At 41.4% G+C, this 17,249-nt stretch overlaps 1 protein-coding gene and 1 long non-coding RNA gene across 17 annotated transcripts in view; one reads left to right on the top strand and one right to left on the bottom strand.

Moving 5' to 3' along the window:
- SAP130 (Sin3A associated protein 130) overlaps window positions 1-17,249 on the top strand; it is a 30,442-nt gene that overhangs the window by 6,058 nt on the left and 7,135 nt on the right. For 8 of the 16 annotated variants that reach the window (XM_070753008.1, XM_070753011.1, XM_070753010.1 and 5 more), the window contains 13 exons: window positions 582-706; window positions 1,139-1,263; window positions 1,374-1,524; window positions 1,846-1,939; window positions 2,322-2,426; window positions 3,934-4,075; window positions 5,757-5,875; window positions 6,894-7,196; window positions 7,980-8,154; window positions 8,580-8,684; window positions 10,983-11,344; window positions 14,342-14,590; window positions 14,880-15,005. In XM_070753008.1, coding sequence (XP_070609109.1) covers window positions 582-706; window positions 1,139-1,263; window positions 1,374-1,524; window positions 1,846-1,939; window positions 2,322-2,426; window positions 3,934-4,075; window positions 5,757-5,875; window positions 6,894-7,196; window positions 7,980-8,154; window positions 8,580-8,684; window positions 10,983-11,344; window positions 14,342-14,590; window positions 14,880-15,005 — 2,181 coding nt within the window. The remainder of the gene's footprint in view (window positions 1-581; window positions 707-1,138; window positions 1,264-1,373; window positions 1,525-1,845; window positions 1,940-2,321; window positions 2,427-3,933; window positions 4,076-5,756; window positions 5,876-6,893; window positions 7,197-7,979; window positions 8,155-8,579; window positions 8,685-10,982; window positions 11,345-14,341; window positions 14,591-14,879; window positions 15,006-17,249) is intronic. The other 8 variants (XM_070753012.1, XM_070753016.1, XM_070753014.1 and 5 more) reach the window with 3 other exon arrangements.
- Window positions 1-17,249, bottom strand: part of LOC139167907 (uncharacterized) — a 33,499-nt gene that overhangs the window by 3,710 nt on the left and 12,540 nt on the right. The gene's annotated exons all lie outside the window — the stretch shown is intronic.

The raw sequence follows: 17,249 nt of genomic DNA on the forward strand, positions 1-17,249 counted from the left end.
CAGGCACATGCCGGAAAATGGAAGATGAGCTCTTACAGTTTACGACACTGCCACACGCAAAGGCCCAGTGATCATGGTGTGCGCACGCATGCCAGAAACCCAGAAGACGAACGGGTGACATCAGACATACCAGGCAGAATGCTCTGTGTGCCACTTCCTGCATGCCATAGGTTCACTATCATGGTTCTATGGTCTCTGTCATCCCATATGCAGGAGTCAGAATAGTGGCCTTAAAGAAAAGATAAATTACAATTAAATGTTAGGATTGTTTTTCTTGTGATAATGAAGCCAACTTCCAAGGGAGCTGTTCTCCTTCATTGGATAGATTAACCACCCTGTGGTTTGTTAGAAACATTCTAATTTGGAATTCTGCACAAGATGTTGTATTAGATGGCTCAGTTGGCTTCATCCAAACTGTGATTTTAAGTGTGGCTGAGCTCACTGTTGTGTAGAGTTGGAATCATATGCACGGGTAGTATTCCTTCTTAGTTTTTTATCCTGCATAAAAGCTCAAGCTAACCTGACACTTTTAAAACAGAACATTAAATGCTGTTCACTCATATGTGTATGGTTTCTTTCAGGTGCAGCTGCTGCTGCTGTGATGTCAAGTTCTAAAGTAACAACTGTCTTGAGACCAGCTTCACAGTTGCCAAATGCAGCAACAGCTCAACCAGCAGTTCAGCATATCATTCATCAACCTATCCAGGCAAGTAGCAGTATTGTCATTTAATTGTTTTAATACTCCTCTTTTGTCTCTTTCAGTAAGAAAGATTCAGTGGCTCATTGCATAAGTAATCTTGGAATTATGGCAGCTTCTTTTTTTAATATTATAAAAATAGTTTTGGAGGAGCCATTGTAAATAAAATAATGAATTTCAAGATGTCATTCTATTAAGAGTTTCAATTGTGATAGCTATTAAGTATTTTTTACTCTTGTATTTTTTTTGTTTTCTACTTCTCTAAAAACAATGCCTACTTCTCTAAAAATAACGGCAATTTTATCATATTTTATACAATTGAATATTATCTAAGATATAACTTAAATATCAGTTCTCATTTTTAAAAGAAACATTCTGAAATAGTTGAAAGTAACAAAATTGCAATGTTGACAAGATGCTATTTTTCTCTTGCCTACATAGTCTCGGCCTGCTGTGACAACCTCAAGTACTATTCCGCCTGCTGTAGTTGCAACAGTCTCAGCCACGAGGGCTCAGTCACCTGTTATTACTACAACAACCACACATGCTACAGAATCTACCCTCAGGTAACCACTTGCTATTGACATATTAATTTAGGTAATGCACACCTTAAATCATGATACCACTTGTGTCATTAAAACTTAATTACCCTAAAAAAAACCACCTTTTTTTTTAGTCGGCCAGCACTGTCAATTCAACAGCACCCACCTTCTGCACCTATAAGTATTCAACGTCCTGCCCAGCCAAGAGATACAGCAACCAGAATTACTTTACCTTCTCATCCAGCCATAGGAACACAGAAACAACAGCTTCACCCCATGGCTCAGGTAAATTATTATGATGTAGTCCAACCAATTACTTCTTCTCCATTGAGGCTTTGGGAGCAAGTGTACTTTTTAAAAACTTAATAGGTTGCATGATCTCAATTACTGTGTGTTATGTTATATGAATGATGGCTTAATAAAGTAACTGAGATCATTCAGTTGTTATTTTATTCAAAAGTTAATTTATTCAATGAACCATGGTTTTAAACCACATGTAAATATGTTTTGTAAGGGTTTATAGCTTGGCAACGAGATCAAGCTGATACAGTCATATTTCTAAGCAAATTTTCAACAGTTTTTCATGTACAACTTTTTCCTCTACAGAAAACAATTTTTAGTACTGGCACTCCAGTAGCAGCAGCAACTGTGGCACCAATTTTAGCAACAAATACTATTCCTTCTGTTGTGACTACAGCTGGTAAGTATCTGTAATTTGTATTTCTTTAGAAGTATTTGTAAAACAAAATGTTATGAATGTTGCAAAACTCTGTTCAAACAAAATCTTTTGTCTCACAATAGATTTGAGTGTCAATAGTAACATTTTGGTGGTCATGAAACATATGTAACATTTTGGGAGAAAGCAAGTTTGCAAGGGCACGAAAACAGTTTAGAATTTGGAGTTCATCCCTTTTAATTAGCCCCACAGCATCATACCATGTGAAAAATACTGCTTGATATTTCTTTTAGCTTACTTCTGTCAATAAAAATATATTTTCTTGCATAGAATATTCCGTTCTTGTCATCTATATTCATTGACATTTTCTACACAAAGATTTAATTGTATTACATTTTTCTTCTAGGTTCTATACCTCACAGTCAAGCAGCCACTAGTACAATTGTCACTGTGACTATGCCCTCGCATTCATCCCATGCAACAGCTGTGACCACTTCAAATATCCCAGTCGGTGAGTGGGTTCTCTTATTACACTGTAATTTGATTTGTAATATTTAACTATTATTTTGTTTTTGTTTTTCCCAGAGGTTGGCAGTTTATTATTTATTAAACTTTTGTGCCGCCAATCTTGCCTAGAGGCGGCTTACAATCATAAAAGCAAGAATAAAACTTTAAAATGATAGATGTTATTACTAAAATTGGTTGAAAATTGACAAAATGGGAAGGAAGCGAACAAGGTTCACACAGGGGAGGAAGTGGGATAGTAGTCCCTTAACCACCTCCAGAATGACATGACCCTGGTGAGATCCCAGTCAGTTGGTAGAGTCAGGTCTTCAGGTCTTTTCAGAAGGCCAGAGGGATTGGTGTGAATCTTACATCAGAGGATATGTTTCAGAGGACAGAAAGGGCTCTTCTCTTGGATCCCACCAGTTGGAATTTCTTGGCCATTGGGATCCACAGCATGTCCCTTCTGCCAACATGGGTGAGGTGGGCCAATTCCATTGAGGTGAAATATTTCTCCAGATAGCCTGCGCCCATGCCATGAAGGGCTTTAAAGATGATAATCAACACCTTGAATTGGACCCAGAAACCAACAGCATCACAGAGGCCCCAAGAACTATCCACATTGCTTTATTATGCACCAATTGTAGCTTCTAAATACTCTTCAAGAGTAGCCCCCATCTAGAGTGCTTTGCAAGCATGAGATGACCAGGGCTTGAATGACTCTGTGCAGGGATGCAAAATCCAGGAAAGGGCACAACTGGCACACAACACATAGTTATCTCCTAGCCATGACTGCTACCTAATCATGGAAACATCCCTCCTGTAATGAAGAATTGGATCACTGCCTAAACCCACCTGGCAGTTGCTGTCCTAGCAGCTTTCACTAGTCAGGAGGGACAGAGATCTAATTGGCAGGTGGTTACATTGACAACATTCAGCACATTGGCCAATTCATCAGGACCAACAGGGCCAAACTGTTTCTAGATAACTGGGGAAGTCCTTACCCCAGGTATTCTAATGGACCTGCACTGTGCCTGGATTCCAACTGGGAACAGATACAAATGACTGTCTATCGGGTGTTCTATAAATTTCTCTGCATGGCCTTGAAGTTGATCATGTGACACGCACGCACCGGTCCCAGGATGGACCTGGTGATTTTGAAACAAGACACTAGGCGACACTGCAGACACAAAAACGGCAGAAAAATAGTGGTATTTTTGTGTTCATACCACCATAGGTAAGGTCTTAATAGAGACTCTAGCTCATTCATCCCTCATTTTCCTTCAGCAGCACTATAGGTATCTCTGTATCCATATAATACTTTATGAATTGTATATATCACATTTCTACTCAGTTGAAAATGTTTTCAGCTCTAAATTATCATGGGCTATCTTCATGTTAAAGGACAATACAGAGAGGCTTGGTTCCCTGAACATCATCATCTGCATGTTATTTTCTTAATCTTAATTTACTAAGTATAGTGAATAACTGGATTGCCTCTTTTAACTATACAGCTAAAGTCGTCCCCCAGCAAATCACGCACACCTCTCCCCGCATCCAGTCTGATTATACAGCAGAGAGGAGTAATCTCATTCCCATATCTAGTCACCGTGCATCTCCAAATCCAGTGACAATGGAAGCTAGAAATGATAATAGGTAAGTGAGCTTAGTTTCTTATACAGGAAAAGAATGTCTTAATCTTGGATAGATGGAATCTATATTATTACAGTTTGTCAAATAATTCAACATTTGTATAATTCTATTTAATATCTGTGATCATTCTGAAAGAATTAAAATTGCCTGGGCACAAACCCATTCAGGTAATAAAAATAGAGAATATCTTAAATTATATTGCTCAGGCAGTTCTTCACTTACAACAATTCGCTTAATGATGGTACTCTTATGGTCACATGATCACAACTTAGATGCTTAGCATCTGGTACACAGTTATGATCGGTTGCAGCATCCTGCTGTCATGTGATCAGAATTTGTTATATTTTTAGCTAGTTGGTTAAGATGGTTTTGCACTTATGGTGACTTGACATTCTGTTCTCAACTCAGGCCGTCAGCCAAGGACTTCCTATAATGCTCCCTGTCAAATCCTACATTACAAACCCTGATGTATTTAGAAATGGATTGTAATATGTATGTGCTTAAAAATGCAATACTTGAAGTGTGTCAAATGTATACGGTGCTGTCCTAGATTGAGTCCCATTGAGTCCCATTGGGATTGGGCGGCATAGAAGTTGAATTAAATAAATAATCAACTGAGATATTTTTTTTAAAAAAACCAAGGCATTAAACAAGTAACATGTAAAAATCCTTTCCTTTACCCCATATTTATTCTTTTAATTGGATTATAATGTGGCAATGTATACAGATGAAACTCAAAAAATTAGAATATTGTGCAAACGTTCATTTATTTCAGTAATGTAACTTAAAAGGTGAAATGTAATATAGGAGAGATATTCATAACATGCAAGGCAACATAGTTCAAGCCATGATTTGTCATAATTGTGATGATTATGGGGTAGAGCTCATGAAAACCCCAAATCCCCATCTCAGAAAATTAGAATATTACATGCAATTAATTAAAAAATGATTGTACATAGAACAACATCTGACTTCTGAAAAGTATAAGCATGTATATGTACTCAGTACTTTGTTTGAGCCCCTTTTGCAGCAATTACTGCCTCAATGTGGCGTGGCGTGGATGCTATTAGCCTGTGGCACTGCTGAGGTGTTATGGAAGACCAGGATGCTTCAATAGTGGCCTTCAGCTCTTCTGCATTGTTCCGTGTCATGCCTTTCATCTTTCTCTTGGCAATGACCCATAGATTCTCTATGGGGTTCAGGTCAGGCAAGTTTGCTGGCCAATCAAGGACAGTAATCCCATGGTCATTGAAGCAGGTTTTGGTGCTTTGGGCAGTGTAGGCAGGTGCCAAGTCCTGCTGGAAAATGTAAGTCACCATCCCCATAAAGCTCGTATATGGATGGAAGCATGGAGCGCTCCAAAATTTCCCAGTAGATGGTTACATTGACGCTGGACTTAATGAAGCATAGTGGACGAATACCAGCAGATGACATTTCTCCCCAAATCAACACAGACTGTGGAAACTTTTGCATCTTATTTGGAAACCAAGTATGGAGGAAGAATGGAGAGGCACATACTGTAAGATGCTTGAGGTCCAGTGTAACGTTTCCACAGTCTGTGTTGATTTGGGGACAAATACGATATAATTTGCATCATAATAAAATGTAATAATTGTAACTATAATTTATTAAATGGATCTAATTGCAAGACTATATTTAATAATTCTCATTTCCACTTCTGTAGACAATCAGTGCCTGTTCAATTTCAGTATTTCTTACCAACATATCCTCCTTCGTACCCTTTGGCTGCTCACACTTACACACCTATCACCAGCTCTGTATCCACTATCCGCCAATATCCTGGTAAGAATTCACTAATTTCAGTAATTTACAGTGGTGCTTTACTTAGAGAAGCAGTATAACTTTATCCATAAAAACTATGTTTAAGTTGATGGTGTGCAAATTATTGGAGTCTTTTAAAAAAAGGTCTAACTACCATACAGAAAAGTAGAAAAACATGTTGATCATCTTTTCCTTAATTAAAATAATGAAACAAAATTTTGAAATTATTAAATATTTATTATTTATTTAAGGAATTTTCTTGCCATTCATTTCATATTCAAAGTCTCTGGGTGGGCTTACAACAAAATGCTTGTAAAGTTTCTTCAGGGGTAAATAAACAGTACAGGTAGTATTAATGGCAGTGTTTTGTGGCATTTTAATACTATAAAAAATTGAAATCTATATGAAAAATGCTTTTTCAGTGTTTTTCTAAGTGTCCAGATTAGCCACATGAATTATTTAGTAATAATTACAAGAGTCATATAAGAGATTAATGTTCTGATTTATGCATTGCAAATAAATAACTCTAACAATGAGCTTGGGTTGTATGTTATGCAAACAAGCTCTCTCTATTGTAAGTATAAATTGTATTGTTGGAAAATGCAAGCTAAAACAATAATTTCAATGAATATTGAAATGGTTACTTTCTTATTTAAATTCACAGTCATAGTATTATATGAGTTTTGCAATCATGTGGTTTGTTTTTACCTAGACTATTACTGTATCATCTACTATAATTTGGCTAATTGAACATTCTGGGATGAATGGAGCTGGGATATGAATTGAGTATGTGCTCTTGATGTAAAATCAAATAAGTTTAGTGACATTAATCAGGTTCATACAAGTTATAACTTTAGCAATATGAAGCAGTATAGTTATGTGTAGATTTAAAGCTAAATCTGATGTACTGTTGTTAAACTATTCTTAAAATGACGTTACGATCAAACTACTGATATTATTAGGTATGAAGTGCATTTGATAACATTGTACTTAATTACTCACACACAAACCAGAATGTTTATTAAGCATGTCATTCCAGTTTCAGCCCAGGCTCCCAATTCTGCCATAGCAGCTCAGACTGGAGTAGGAGTAGCTTCGACAGTGCATCTTAATCCCATGCAGCTGATGACAGTAGATGCATCCCACGCCCGTCATATACAGGGCATACAGTCTACACCAATTGGAGCACAGGGGATACAGCCAGCACCCATCAGTGCCCAAGGAATACAGTCTACACCAATTGGAACCCAAGGGCTACATCCTGCTACACCAATTGGCACTCAAGGTCTTCAAACAGCACCACTGGGGCCTCAGCAACCACAAACTGAAACCAAGACATCAGGTTTTTATTTATTCTGATTTATTTGTGACATATAGAGATATAGACCAATAGATATACTGTATTCTAATATTTGCAGTTTTTGTTATAGATTACAATATAAAATTTAAAACCATAAAAGATGCAGGAATTAAATGTAAAACAGATCATCAACAATATAAAACTAAATTTCAATAAAACGTAATAGCATGCAGAACATTTTGTAACCATACCATTTAAGGTGATCTTCATTTATTAGTAAAAAGACTATAATGTAGGTACCAATTAAAACGTTCTTTGTTTCTAGTAGCCATCTGCTATTTGAACAGTATTTGGGTTATTAAGAAAATATTCTGCATACTAGCCTTTTTAAGAACTTTTATAGAATATATTTTGATTATGCTGGAATTTTTAAGGAAACATACAAAGGACTGCCACATAGGACATATTATTTAGAGTTAAACTATTTTGTTGTTCGTACTTGCAACTTTATTGCAAATGTTCTGGTGTCATCAAGCAGGATAAAGTTTCTGCTTTCTTTCAATCTTTAAGATTAGAAATGCACATCACCCTTTTCTCTGAAGAAATAGTTAACTACAATTTGAGTTATTATTTGGAGACTTACTGAAGGAGAATGCTATATTGAACATCATTAAATTTAATTCTAAAAAAGTATAGTTAAAGAGAACCCTTTCAATTAAAAATATCAATATTTGTGATCCAAGCATGGGTTATTTTAAGGAAAGCACATTATAATTTCCATATAATCACTTCTACATTTTTATTTTTCTGACCACTTTTCCCTAGTGGTCTTGGCAGATGGAGCCACCATTATGGCCAATCCAATTAGCAATACCTTCAACTCTGCTTCGGCTTCAACTACAGTGGTGCAAACTCACAGCCAGAGTGCCAATTCTAGCACATCAGCTCAGGGTTCATCCCCGCGTCCAAGCATTCTCCGAAAGAAACCTACTACTGATGGGTGAGTGAAATTGCAGTAATACGTAGGCAGATATTTATATTTATGATATGCTCATCACCTTATCAGAAGTAAATTTATTTTTATAACATTTATTTCATGAACCCTATTCATATAGTTGACAATACACTGCAAATAAGGGATAAAGAAAACTATGAATAACAAACTTGTATATCTGATTGTATTTTTAGCGTATGCAGATCAAAGCTAGAAAAGGTATTTTTAAGTCTTTTTGTTGAAGCTTTCAAAATTGCTGGTCATAGATTTGAATTCTTTAGACTTGCAGAACAGAATATATGCTGCATTTCTTGTTTTGGCCTTACTGGAGAGCTACTACAATATTTTTAAGTTAATTACAATGTTGAACTATTACACAGATATTTATGCATATAAAAAAGGAAATTTCATGTTGGCATGTTATTTTGCAGGTTGGCAGTGAGGAAAAGTCTAATTCCTCCTCAGCCAACTGAGGTAGCTGGCCCTCGTGTAGAAAGTTCTGTGAGAAGTGCAAGTGGATCACCAAGACCAGCTGGGTAAGATTTTCCTCCCCCCCCAACCCCCCCCTCCTATTTTAGTTTTGCAAACAAAAATATATCTCAGGGTAAATATTTCAAACAAGTAATATAAGCAAACGTATGTATAAATGTTCACTGAGCAAAGTTTTTTTTAGGTTGTGTAGTTCAAGAAAATGGAACATGGTTTTCTGCAAATTGAATTCTGCCTCAAATTAGCTCAGTGGTTCTTAACCTGGGGATTGGGACCCCTTTGGGGGTCAAATGACCATTTCACAGGGGTTGGCTAAGAACATGGGAAAAGACAAATTTCTCAGGGTGGTAGGAACTAAAGCTTCTATTCCGGTGCCTTGGAACATATTTTTACAATCCCAGCAATCAGCGATTACAGTGGGTGTGTCTTTCTGACCTTCCTGCCAATCAGCTTAAAGTTCTGTTGGGAGAATTGGCGCTAGACTTATGGTTGGGGGTCACCACAACATGAGGAACTGTATTAAGGGGTCACAGCATTAGAAAGGTTGAAAACCACTGAATTAGCTCAATCAATACCCATCCTAGCTCCTATAGGGGCTAAACAGGGTGCGAGTTCTTAATCCATAATATAAATACTTCTTTAAGGAAGACAGTAATGCCATCTGCTTTAAAGGAGTGAAAAGGCATCCAAGTACTCCTCTATGCCATTTCCACAAATGGTTCTAAGGAAGATTATTGAGCAAATGATGTGAAATCAGCTAGAAAGGATGAAAAAGGGAATTGGTTGTTTGGATCCTTTCCAGTCAGGATTCAGGCCTCATCATGGGAAAGAAATTACTTCATCAGAACTAGATGTGAGGAATATATTTCTTTTGGTTCTGTTAGACTTGTAGGTAATGTTCAATTACAGCGCACTGCTGGGCCAGAAGCAAAAGCTCGATGTTAGGGGCCCTATTTTAGAATAGTTCTATCCGAGTAGATTTCTTCACTGAGGATCATGGATGCAGAGAACTGAAATCTACAGAAGCTCCAGCAGAGAATCCCATAATACTCAGGGTTTTCTCCCATGCTGTTTAATATTTGAATGAAACCAATGGGAGAAGTCATCCATTAGTTCAGGTCAAGTATCACCAATATGTTGATCAAAGTCATATACAGTGGTACCTCATCATACGAACTTAATTGGTTCCAGGAGGAGGTTTGTAAGGTGAAAAGTTCGTAAGATGAAACAATGTTTCCCATAGGAATCAATGTAAAAGCAAATAATGCGTACAAATCCTTCAGGAAAATCCCAAACTTTAGAAGGGAGGCGAACAGAGGGCATGGAGGAGCAGCTAAAGGGGGCGGGTGGAAGAAGCAAGGCTAGGCTAAAGGGTGAGTGGGAAGGAAGAAAGGCAAGAGGGGCGCCCCTCTCTTTTCTTTCTTCAAAAGACACCGTTTCAGTGCCTTTGCAAGCACGTTGTTCTCTGCAAAATCTTTCCTCCCCCAAGCTGCCCCTCCCTTTTCTTTCTTCAAAAGACACCCTTTCAGTGCCTTTGCAAGCACGTTGTTCTCTGCAAAATCTTTCCTCCAAGCTGCCCCTCCCTTTTCTTTCTTAAAAAGACATCGTTTCAGTGCCTTTGCAAGCACATTGTTCTCTGCAAAATCTTTCCTCCCCCAAGCTGCCCCTCCCTTTTCTTTCTTCAAAAGACACCCTTTCAGTGCCTTTGCAAGCACGTTGTTCTCTGCAAAATCTTTCCTACTCCAAGCAGCCCCTCCCTTTTCTTTCTTCAAAAAAGGGGGGGGGAAAGAAACCCCTTCATCCCAGCAGCAGCTGCTTGGGTTCGTAAGGTGAAAATAGTTCGGAAGGAGAGGCAAAAAAATCTTAAACACCGGGTTCGTATCTTGAAAAGTTCATTAGAAGAGGTGTTCGTAAGATGAGGTACCACTGTATTGCCATCATGAACAATACCAGAAATTTTGCAGGTATCTGGGGGTTTGAGGATCTGGATAAATGAAATAGGTCTGGAATAAACCCTACCAAAACAAAGCTGCTGGTCATCAGCAAACATTTTATAATATGGTCTCCAAAGTTATTCTGGACAGGGTTGCCTCCCACAAGGAGGTGGTACATGATTTGGGAATCATCCTAAATTCATAGCTCTGGATTCAGCAGAAAGCAGAATTTGGGAGTAGGGGACACAGAACTTGTGTTGGGGAAGGCTTCAAAATTTACAGTGGGTACCTGGTCATTTAACTTCTAAACATATATGATTCTGCTTGTATATATGACTCACTATATCATTGTAAGTTTATTGTTATAGGATCTTGGAGTGCCTAACATTTTAATTTGTGTGTTCTGTCTAGCGTTAAACCTAAACCAGAAATTCATGTGTCAATGGCCACTCCTGTACCAGTGTCTCTGGAGGCAGTATCCATACAGAGTAATGAGCAACCTCCTGTCTTAGTTCCTACTTCTCAGCAGCCACAGTCTGCCATTCCAACGATCATTACGGCAGCTAGTCCACCTTCACAGCCCACAGCTGCTCTATCAAGCATTCCAGGAACACTTCCAGCTCCTCCTCCACCTACTTCAGCCACAGTTGTAACTGTTCCTCCACCTCCATCAACCATAAGTGGTATCCTCTCTACAGTATTAGGTCCTGTTGCACCAGAGATAAAAATAAAAGAAGAAGTGGAAGCTATGGATATAACGCGACCAGTTTCAGGTACAGGTTAATTTGTTTTGTTTTGATTTATAGAATCAGGGCTGGAGGTCCTGCTCATAGAGGGAATTTTATATAATCCCAGTAAAACCTTTGAAAACCTTTAGACCTGTTTAAATAGTTATGAAAGAAAGATTAAAATTGTTTAGGAAAGCTAACTTAAGCATTTGTTTCAAATTGATTTAATATGTGCCAACTAGAATCACCTTTAGATGACATAGGCAGCACATCAATCAATCCATCAAATAAGTAAATAATGGCGGAAAGTCCTGTTTCATTTCATTTGCTTTGGTTTTCTATATGATTTCATAAAGAAGTTTATAAATTGCCTCATAAACAAAAATGAGCATATCACTGAAATCCTTGGGGTGGGGGGGGATTCCTACATAGGTACTGTAATTGCCTGTAATTGGAATATCTGTGAAAAAATATTGTTGACGTTTGTACAACTATGGGATATGAATAAGAGTGAACTTACCAAGCATAGCTATTAAAGTTTACCTCATGGTGGTACGGGTAGCAAAGCACCAGTACATTTCTGTCCTTATTTCATCTGCACACTACTATTCTACATCCCTGCTTCAGATGACCCAGGCCCTCCTGAATAAGAGGAGGATGTAATAATTTGCAGAGTTTCGTCAGATAAGATGCTTGGATTCATTCCCAGTTGGACACTTGCATTGTCACAAATAGGAGATGTTTGGGGTGGAATCCTGCTCAGTTATCTGGAAACCGTTTGAACCGATTTGGCTCCCAAAAGTGGACCAGGCCTTAGCACTGTGAACTTGTCAATAGAGGCAGATGTTGAACAATTCCAGAGAACTTTGAAGGAAGTGGGTTTTCTAGATCAAGGCTGTCAAACTTGCGGCACATGAGCCAGGTGTTTCATGCACTGGCCATGGCCATGCCCAGTTTAGTGAAGGCAAAAAAATATCACGAGTTTGACACCCCTGACCTAGGTTGTCACAAAGGTGCTTTTTCCAAAAGGCAACTGAACCTTCTTGGTTTTTTATTTGAAAACATTTCACTTCTCATCCAAGAAGCTGCTTCAGTTGTCAGAAATAGATGGGAAACAACAGGTTTCAATTAAACCCTGTTTCCCTTTTGGAGGAAGATGGATGGCTATACAGTGATCCCCCGCGTTTCGCGATCCCGATCATTGCGAAAGGCTATATCGCGATTTTTCAACCCGGAAGTCAAAACACCATCTGCGCATGCGCACCCTTTTTTCTATGGCCACGCATGCGTAGATGGCGCCGGGCAGATCAGCTGCTGGGCGGCTTCCCTGGGTCTTCCCCCTCTTGCTAGCGGGAGGGCGAGCGGCGGCCATCAGCGAGGAGTTTCCCCACCACCCACGCAAACTCCTCGCTGCTGCCACGCCCTCCGCTTCTCTTGTCCGCCCGCCGCTTGTCCGCCGCCTGCCCGCGCGCCCGCCCTTCGCCCGCCCACGCCGTTCGCTCGTGCCGCTTCCCAGCTGAGTCCTGAAGCCAGAAGGCAAAGGCGAACTTCCGCGTTTGGCTTCGGGACTCAGCTGGGAAGCGGCGCTGGGGTTTCCCCACCGCCCACGCAAACTCCTCGCTGCCGCTCGCCCGCCCGTCGCCCGCCCACGCCGTTCGCTCGCGCCGCTTCCCAGCTGAGTCCTGAAGCCAGAAGGCAAAGGCGAGCTTCCGCGTTTGGCTTCGGGACTCAGCTGGGAAGCGGCGCTGGGGTTTCCCCACCGCCCACGCAAACTCCTCGCTGCCGCTCGCCCGCCCTTCGCCCACCCACGCCGTTCGCTCGCGCCGCTTCCCAGCTGAGTCCTGAAGCAAACTTCCGCGTTTGGCAAAGGGCGGGCGAGCGGCGGGCGCGCGGGCAGGCAGGCGGTGGACAAGCGGCGGGCGGACAAGACAAGCGGCGGGCGGAAGCAGCAGCGAGGAGTTTGCGTGGGCGGCGGGGAAACCCCAATCTTCGGCTCCTCGCTGCTGCGGCGGAAGTAAAAACACCATCTGCGCATGCGCAGATGGTGTTTTTACTTCCGCACCGCTACTTCGCGAAAAACCGATCATTGCGAGGGGTCCTGGAACGGAACCCTCGCGATAATCGGGGGACCACTGTATATATTTGATTAAATAAGCAAATCATTGTTTTGTGTTCAAGGTAAACTGAGTCATTATGAGCCATCTCATTAGTAAGGTTTGTAGAGCCCAAGGCTCTTTTGCTTATTTTTTTTACAGGGGGAAAAAGTAAAATGTCTGATATTATCAATATTATTATTGTTGTTGTTTTTGTTATTATTGTTGTTATTATTATTTATTAGATTTGTATGCTGCCCCTCTCCGTAGACTCAGGGCGGCTCACAGCAACAATATAACAATGTACAACAAATCTAATAATTTTAAAAAACACTAAAACCCCCCTATTAAAAGCAAACATACACACAAACATACCATGCATAAACTGTATAGGCCTGGGGGAGATGTCTCAATTCTCCCATGCCTGACGGCAGAGGTGGGTTTTAAGGAATTTACGAAAAGCAAGGAGGGTGGAGGCAGTTCTAATGTCCGGGGGGAGCTGGTTCCAGAGGGTCGAGGCCGCCACAAAGAAGGCTCTTCCCCTGGGTCCCCCCAAACGACATTGTTTAGTTGATGGGACCCGGAGAAAGCCAACTCTGTGGGACCTAACCGGTCACTGGGATTCGTGCAGCAGAAGGCGGTCTCGGAGATATGCTGGTCCGATGCCATGAAGGGCTTTATAGGGCATAACCAACACTTTGAATTGTAACTGGAAACTGATCGGCAACCAATGCAGACTGCAGAGTGTTGGTATAACATGGGCATACCTAGGGAATAATTTTGCAGAATACTGTATTCTAAAGTAACTGTGTCATATAAATGCATGCCACAAATAGAAGAAGCAGTGCAGTACACTGCATTTTCTGAAAGAAAAAGGCAGAAAATGTGGAGTATTTCCTAAACCCTAATTGTGAAATGTCTTAAGCAGGTTTCTCTTTTTCCTTTCCAGCAGTCCCTCCACTGAGCACAAGTAGTGTATCTTCATCTGTTACAATGCTGGCCAACAATCTTACAATGCCCCAAAGTGACTTGCTGCCAGGTGCTTCCCCAAGGAAAAAACCACGTAAGCAGCAACACATCATCTCTACAGAGGAAGGGGATATGATGGAGACCAATAGCACGGATGATGAGAAATCCACTACCAAAAGCTTGCTGATAAAGGCAGAAAAGCGCAAATCACCTCCAAAAGAATATATAGGTGATTATTTGAATTCAGACACAAAACTTTTATTTCCTAGTTAGTCATCTCCCCAAAACTGTATCTATTCAGCCGTTCAAATATCACATTTCAGGAGAAGGGAAGATCTTTATTTTCAGAAACCATTACAAATTAAATATTTTTCCCAGATTAATGCTCGGATTAGCATTAAACAAAGCAGAAATGACCTCTGCTTTAAAAGTCAGTCATAGGGTTACATTCATTTTTTGTATTTCATAATACAAACTTTTCAGTGAAGCCTAAATAGTTATTCTTAAATTTTTCTTAGATGAAGAAGGAGTGAGGTATGTGCCTGTACGTCCAAGACCACCCATAACTCTGCTCCGTCACTATCGCAATCCATGGAAAGCAGCCTATCATCATTTCCAGCGATACAGTGATGTCAGAGTAAAAGGTATGTCTTCCACTACATATTTTGTATAGGTGTATTGAAATGATGTATTAGCCATCAACAATATATGCAAAAGCCTATTTAAAAATGTATAACATTTGAACTGTGCATTTGCATCCTTCAGTTTCAAAAGACCATGGTATCATATTCTGGATTTCCCAGAGCATGAAGCCTGGGTAGGTTAGTATGGTATTTCAACTGTACATGTAAGATAATCTATATCATTATTCTAATTGCTATTAGGTACAGTAATTTCCAATAATCTTGCTCTTTTTTGTGACCCAGCAACTCTTGATATTATTGCTCTGATATTCATAGTTGCATTAAAATAATATGGTGTGCCAGATCTACAATAAGCTTAATAATAATAATTTAATAATAATTTATTAGATTTGTATGCCGCCCCTCTCCGAAGACTCGGGGCGGCTCACAACAAGCGATAAAACAATATTGTACAGGCACAAATCTAATATTAAGAAAAAACTAAAAACCCTATCAATTTAAAAAACCAAACAGCACATACATACCAAACATAAATCATAATAAGCCTGGGGGAAAGGTGTCTCAAATCCCCCATGCCTGGCGGTATAGATGGGTCTTAAGTAGTTTACGGAAGACAAGGAGGGTGGGAGCAGTTCTAATCTCCAGGGGGAGTTGATTCCAGAGGGCCGGGGCCGCCACAGAGAAGGCTCTTCCCCTGGGGCCCGCCAGACGACATTGTTTAGTCGACGGGACCCGGAGAAGGCCAACTCTGTGGGACCTTATCGGTCGCTGGGATTCGTGCGGTAGTAGGCGGTTCCGGAGGTACTCTGGTCCATTGCCATTTAGGGCTTTAAAGGTCATGACCAACACTTTGAATTGTGACCGGAAACTGATCGGCAGCCAATGCAGGCCACGGAGTGTTGTAGAAACGTGGGCGAATCTGGGAAGCCCCACGATGGCTCTTGCGGCTGCGTTCTGCACGATCTGAAGTTTCCGAACACTTTTCAGAGGTAGCCCCATGTAGAGAGCATTGCAGTAATCGAACCTCGAGGTGATAAGGGCATGAGTGACTGTGAGCAATGACTCCCTGTCCAAATAGGGCCGCAACTGGTGCACCAGGCGAACCTGGGCAAACGCCCTCCTCGCCACAGCCGAAAGATGATGTTCCAATGTCAGCTGTGGGTCGAGGAGGACGCCCAAGTTGCGCACCCTCTCTGAGGGGGTCAGTAGTTCCCCCCCCCAGGGTAATGGACGGACAGATGGAATTGTCCTTGGGAGGCAACACCCACAGCCACTCCGTCTTGTCTGGATTGAGTTTGAGTTTGTTGACACCCATCCAGTCCCCAACAGCCTCCAGGCACCGGCACATCACTTCCACTGCTTCGCTGACTGGACATGGGGTGGAGATGTACAACTGGGTATCATCCGCATATTGATGATACCTCACCCCATGCCCTTGGATGATCTCACCCAGCGGTTTCATGTAGATATTAAATAGCAGGGGGGAGAGGACCGACCCCTGAGGCACCCCACAAGGGAGAAACCTAGAGGTCGACCTCTGACCCCCCACTAACACCGACTGCGACCGACCAGAGAGGTAGGAGGAGAACCACTGGAGAACAGTGCCTCCCACTCCCAACCCCTCCAGTCGGCGCAGAAGGATACCATGGTCGATGGTACCGAAAGCCGCTGAGAGGTCAAGAAGCACCAGGACAGAGGACAAGCCCCTGTCCCGGGCCCGCCAGAGATCATCCATCAACGCGACCAAAGCAGTTTCCGTGCTGTAACCGGGCCTGAAACCCGACTGTTGGGACCCTAGATAATCAGCTTTTTCCAAGGACCGCTGGAGTTGGAGCGCCACCACCGTTCTCAACAACCTTCCCCATAAAGGGAAGGTTGGAGACTGGACGGTAGTTATTAAGCACGGCTGGGTCCAGGGAAGGCTTCTTGAGGAGGGGGGCGCACAAGTGCCTCCTTATAAGGAGCCAGGAAGGACCCCCTCCCCAAGGAAGCGGTGACAATCTCCTGGACCCAGCTCCGTGTCACCTCTCGACTGGCCGAAACCAACCAAGAGGGACACGGATCCAGTAAGCAGGTGGCAGAATTCACAGCTCCAATGGCCTTGTCCACTTCATCAGGTGTCACCAAGTCAAACTCCTCCCAGACAGATGGACAAAGACGTTTAGCCCCAGTCACCTCGACTGACTCATTGTCAGCCGATACTGCTATGCAATTGGAGTCGAGTTCCGCTCGGATCTGAGTGAC

The sequence above is a fragment of the Erythrolamprus reginae genome, chromosome 5, assembly GCF_031021105.1.
Source record: "Erythrolamprus reginae isolate rEryReg1 chromosome 5, rEryReg1.hap1, whole genome shotgun sequence".
NCBI lineage: Eukaryota > Metazoa > Chordata > Lepidosauria > Squamata > Dipsadidae > Erythrolamprus > Erythrolamprus reginae.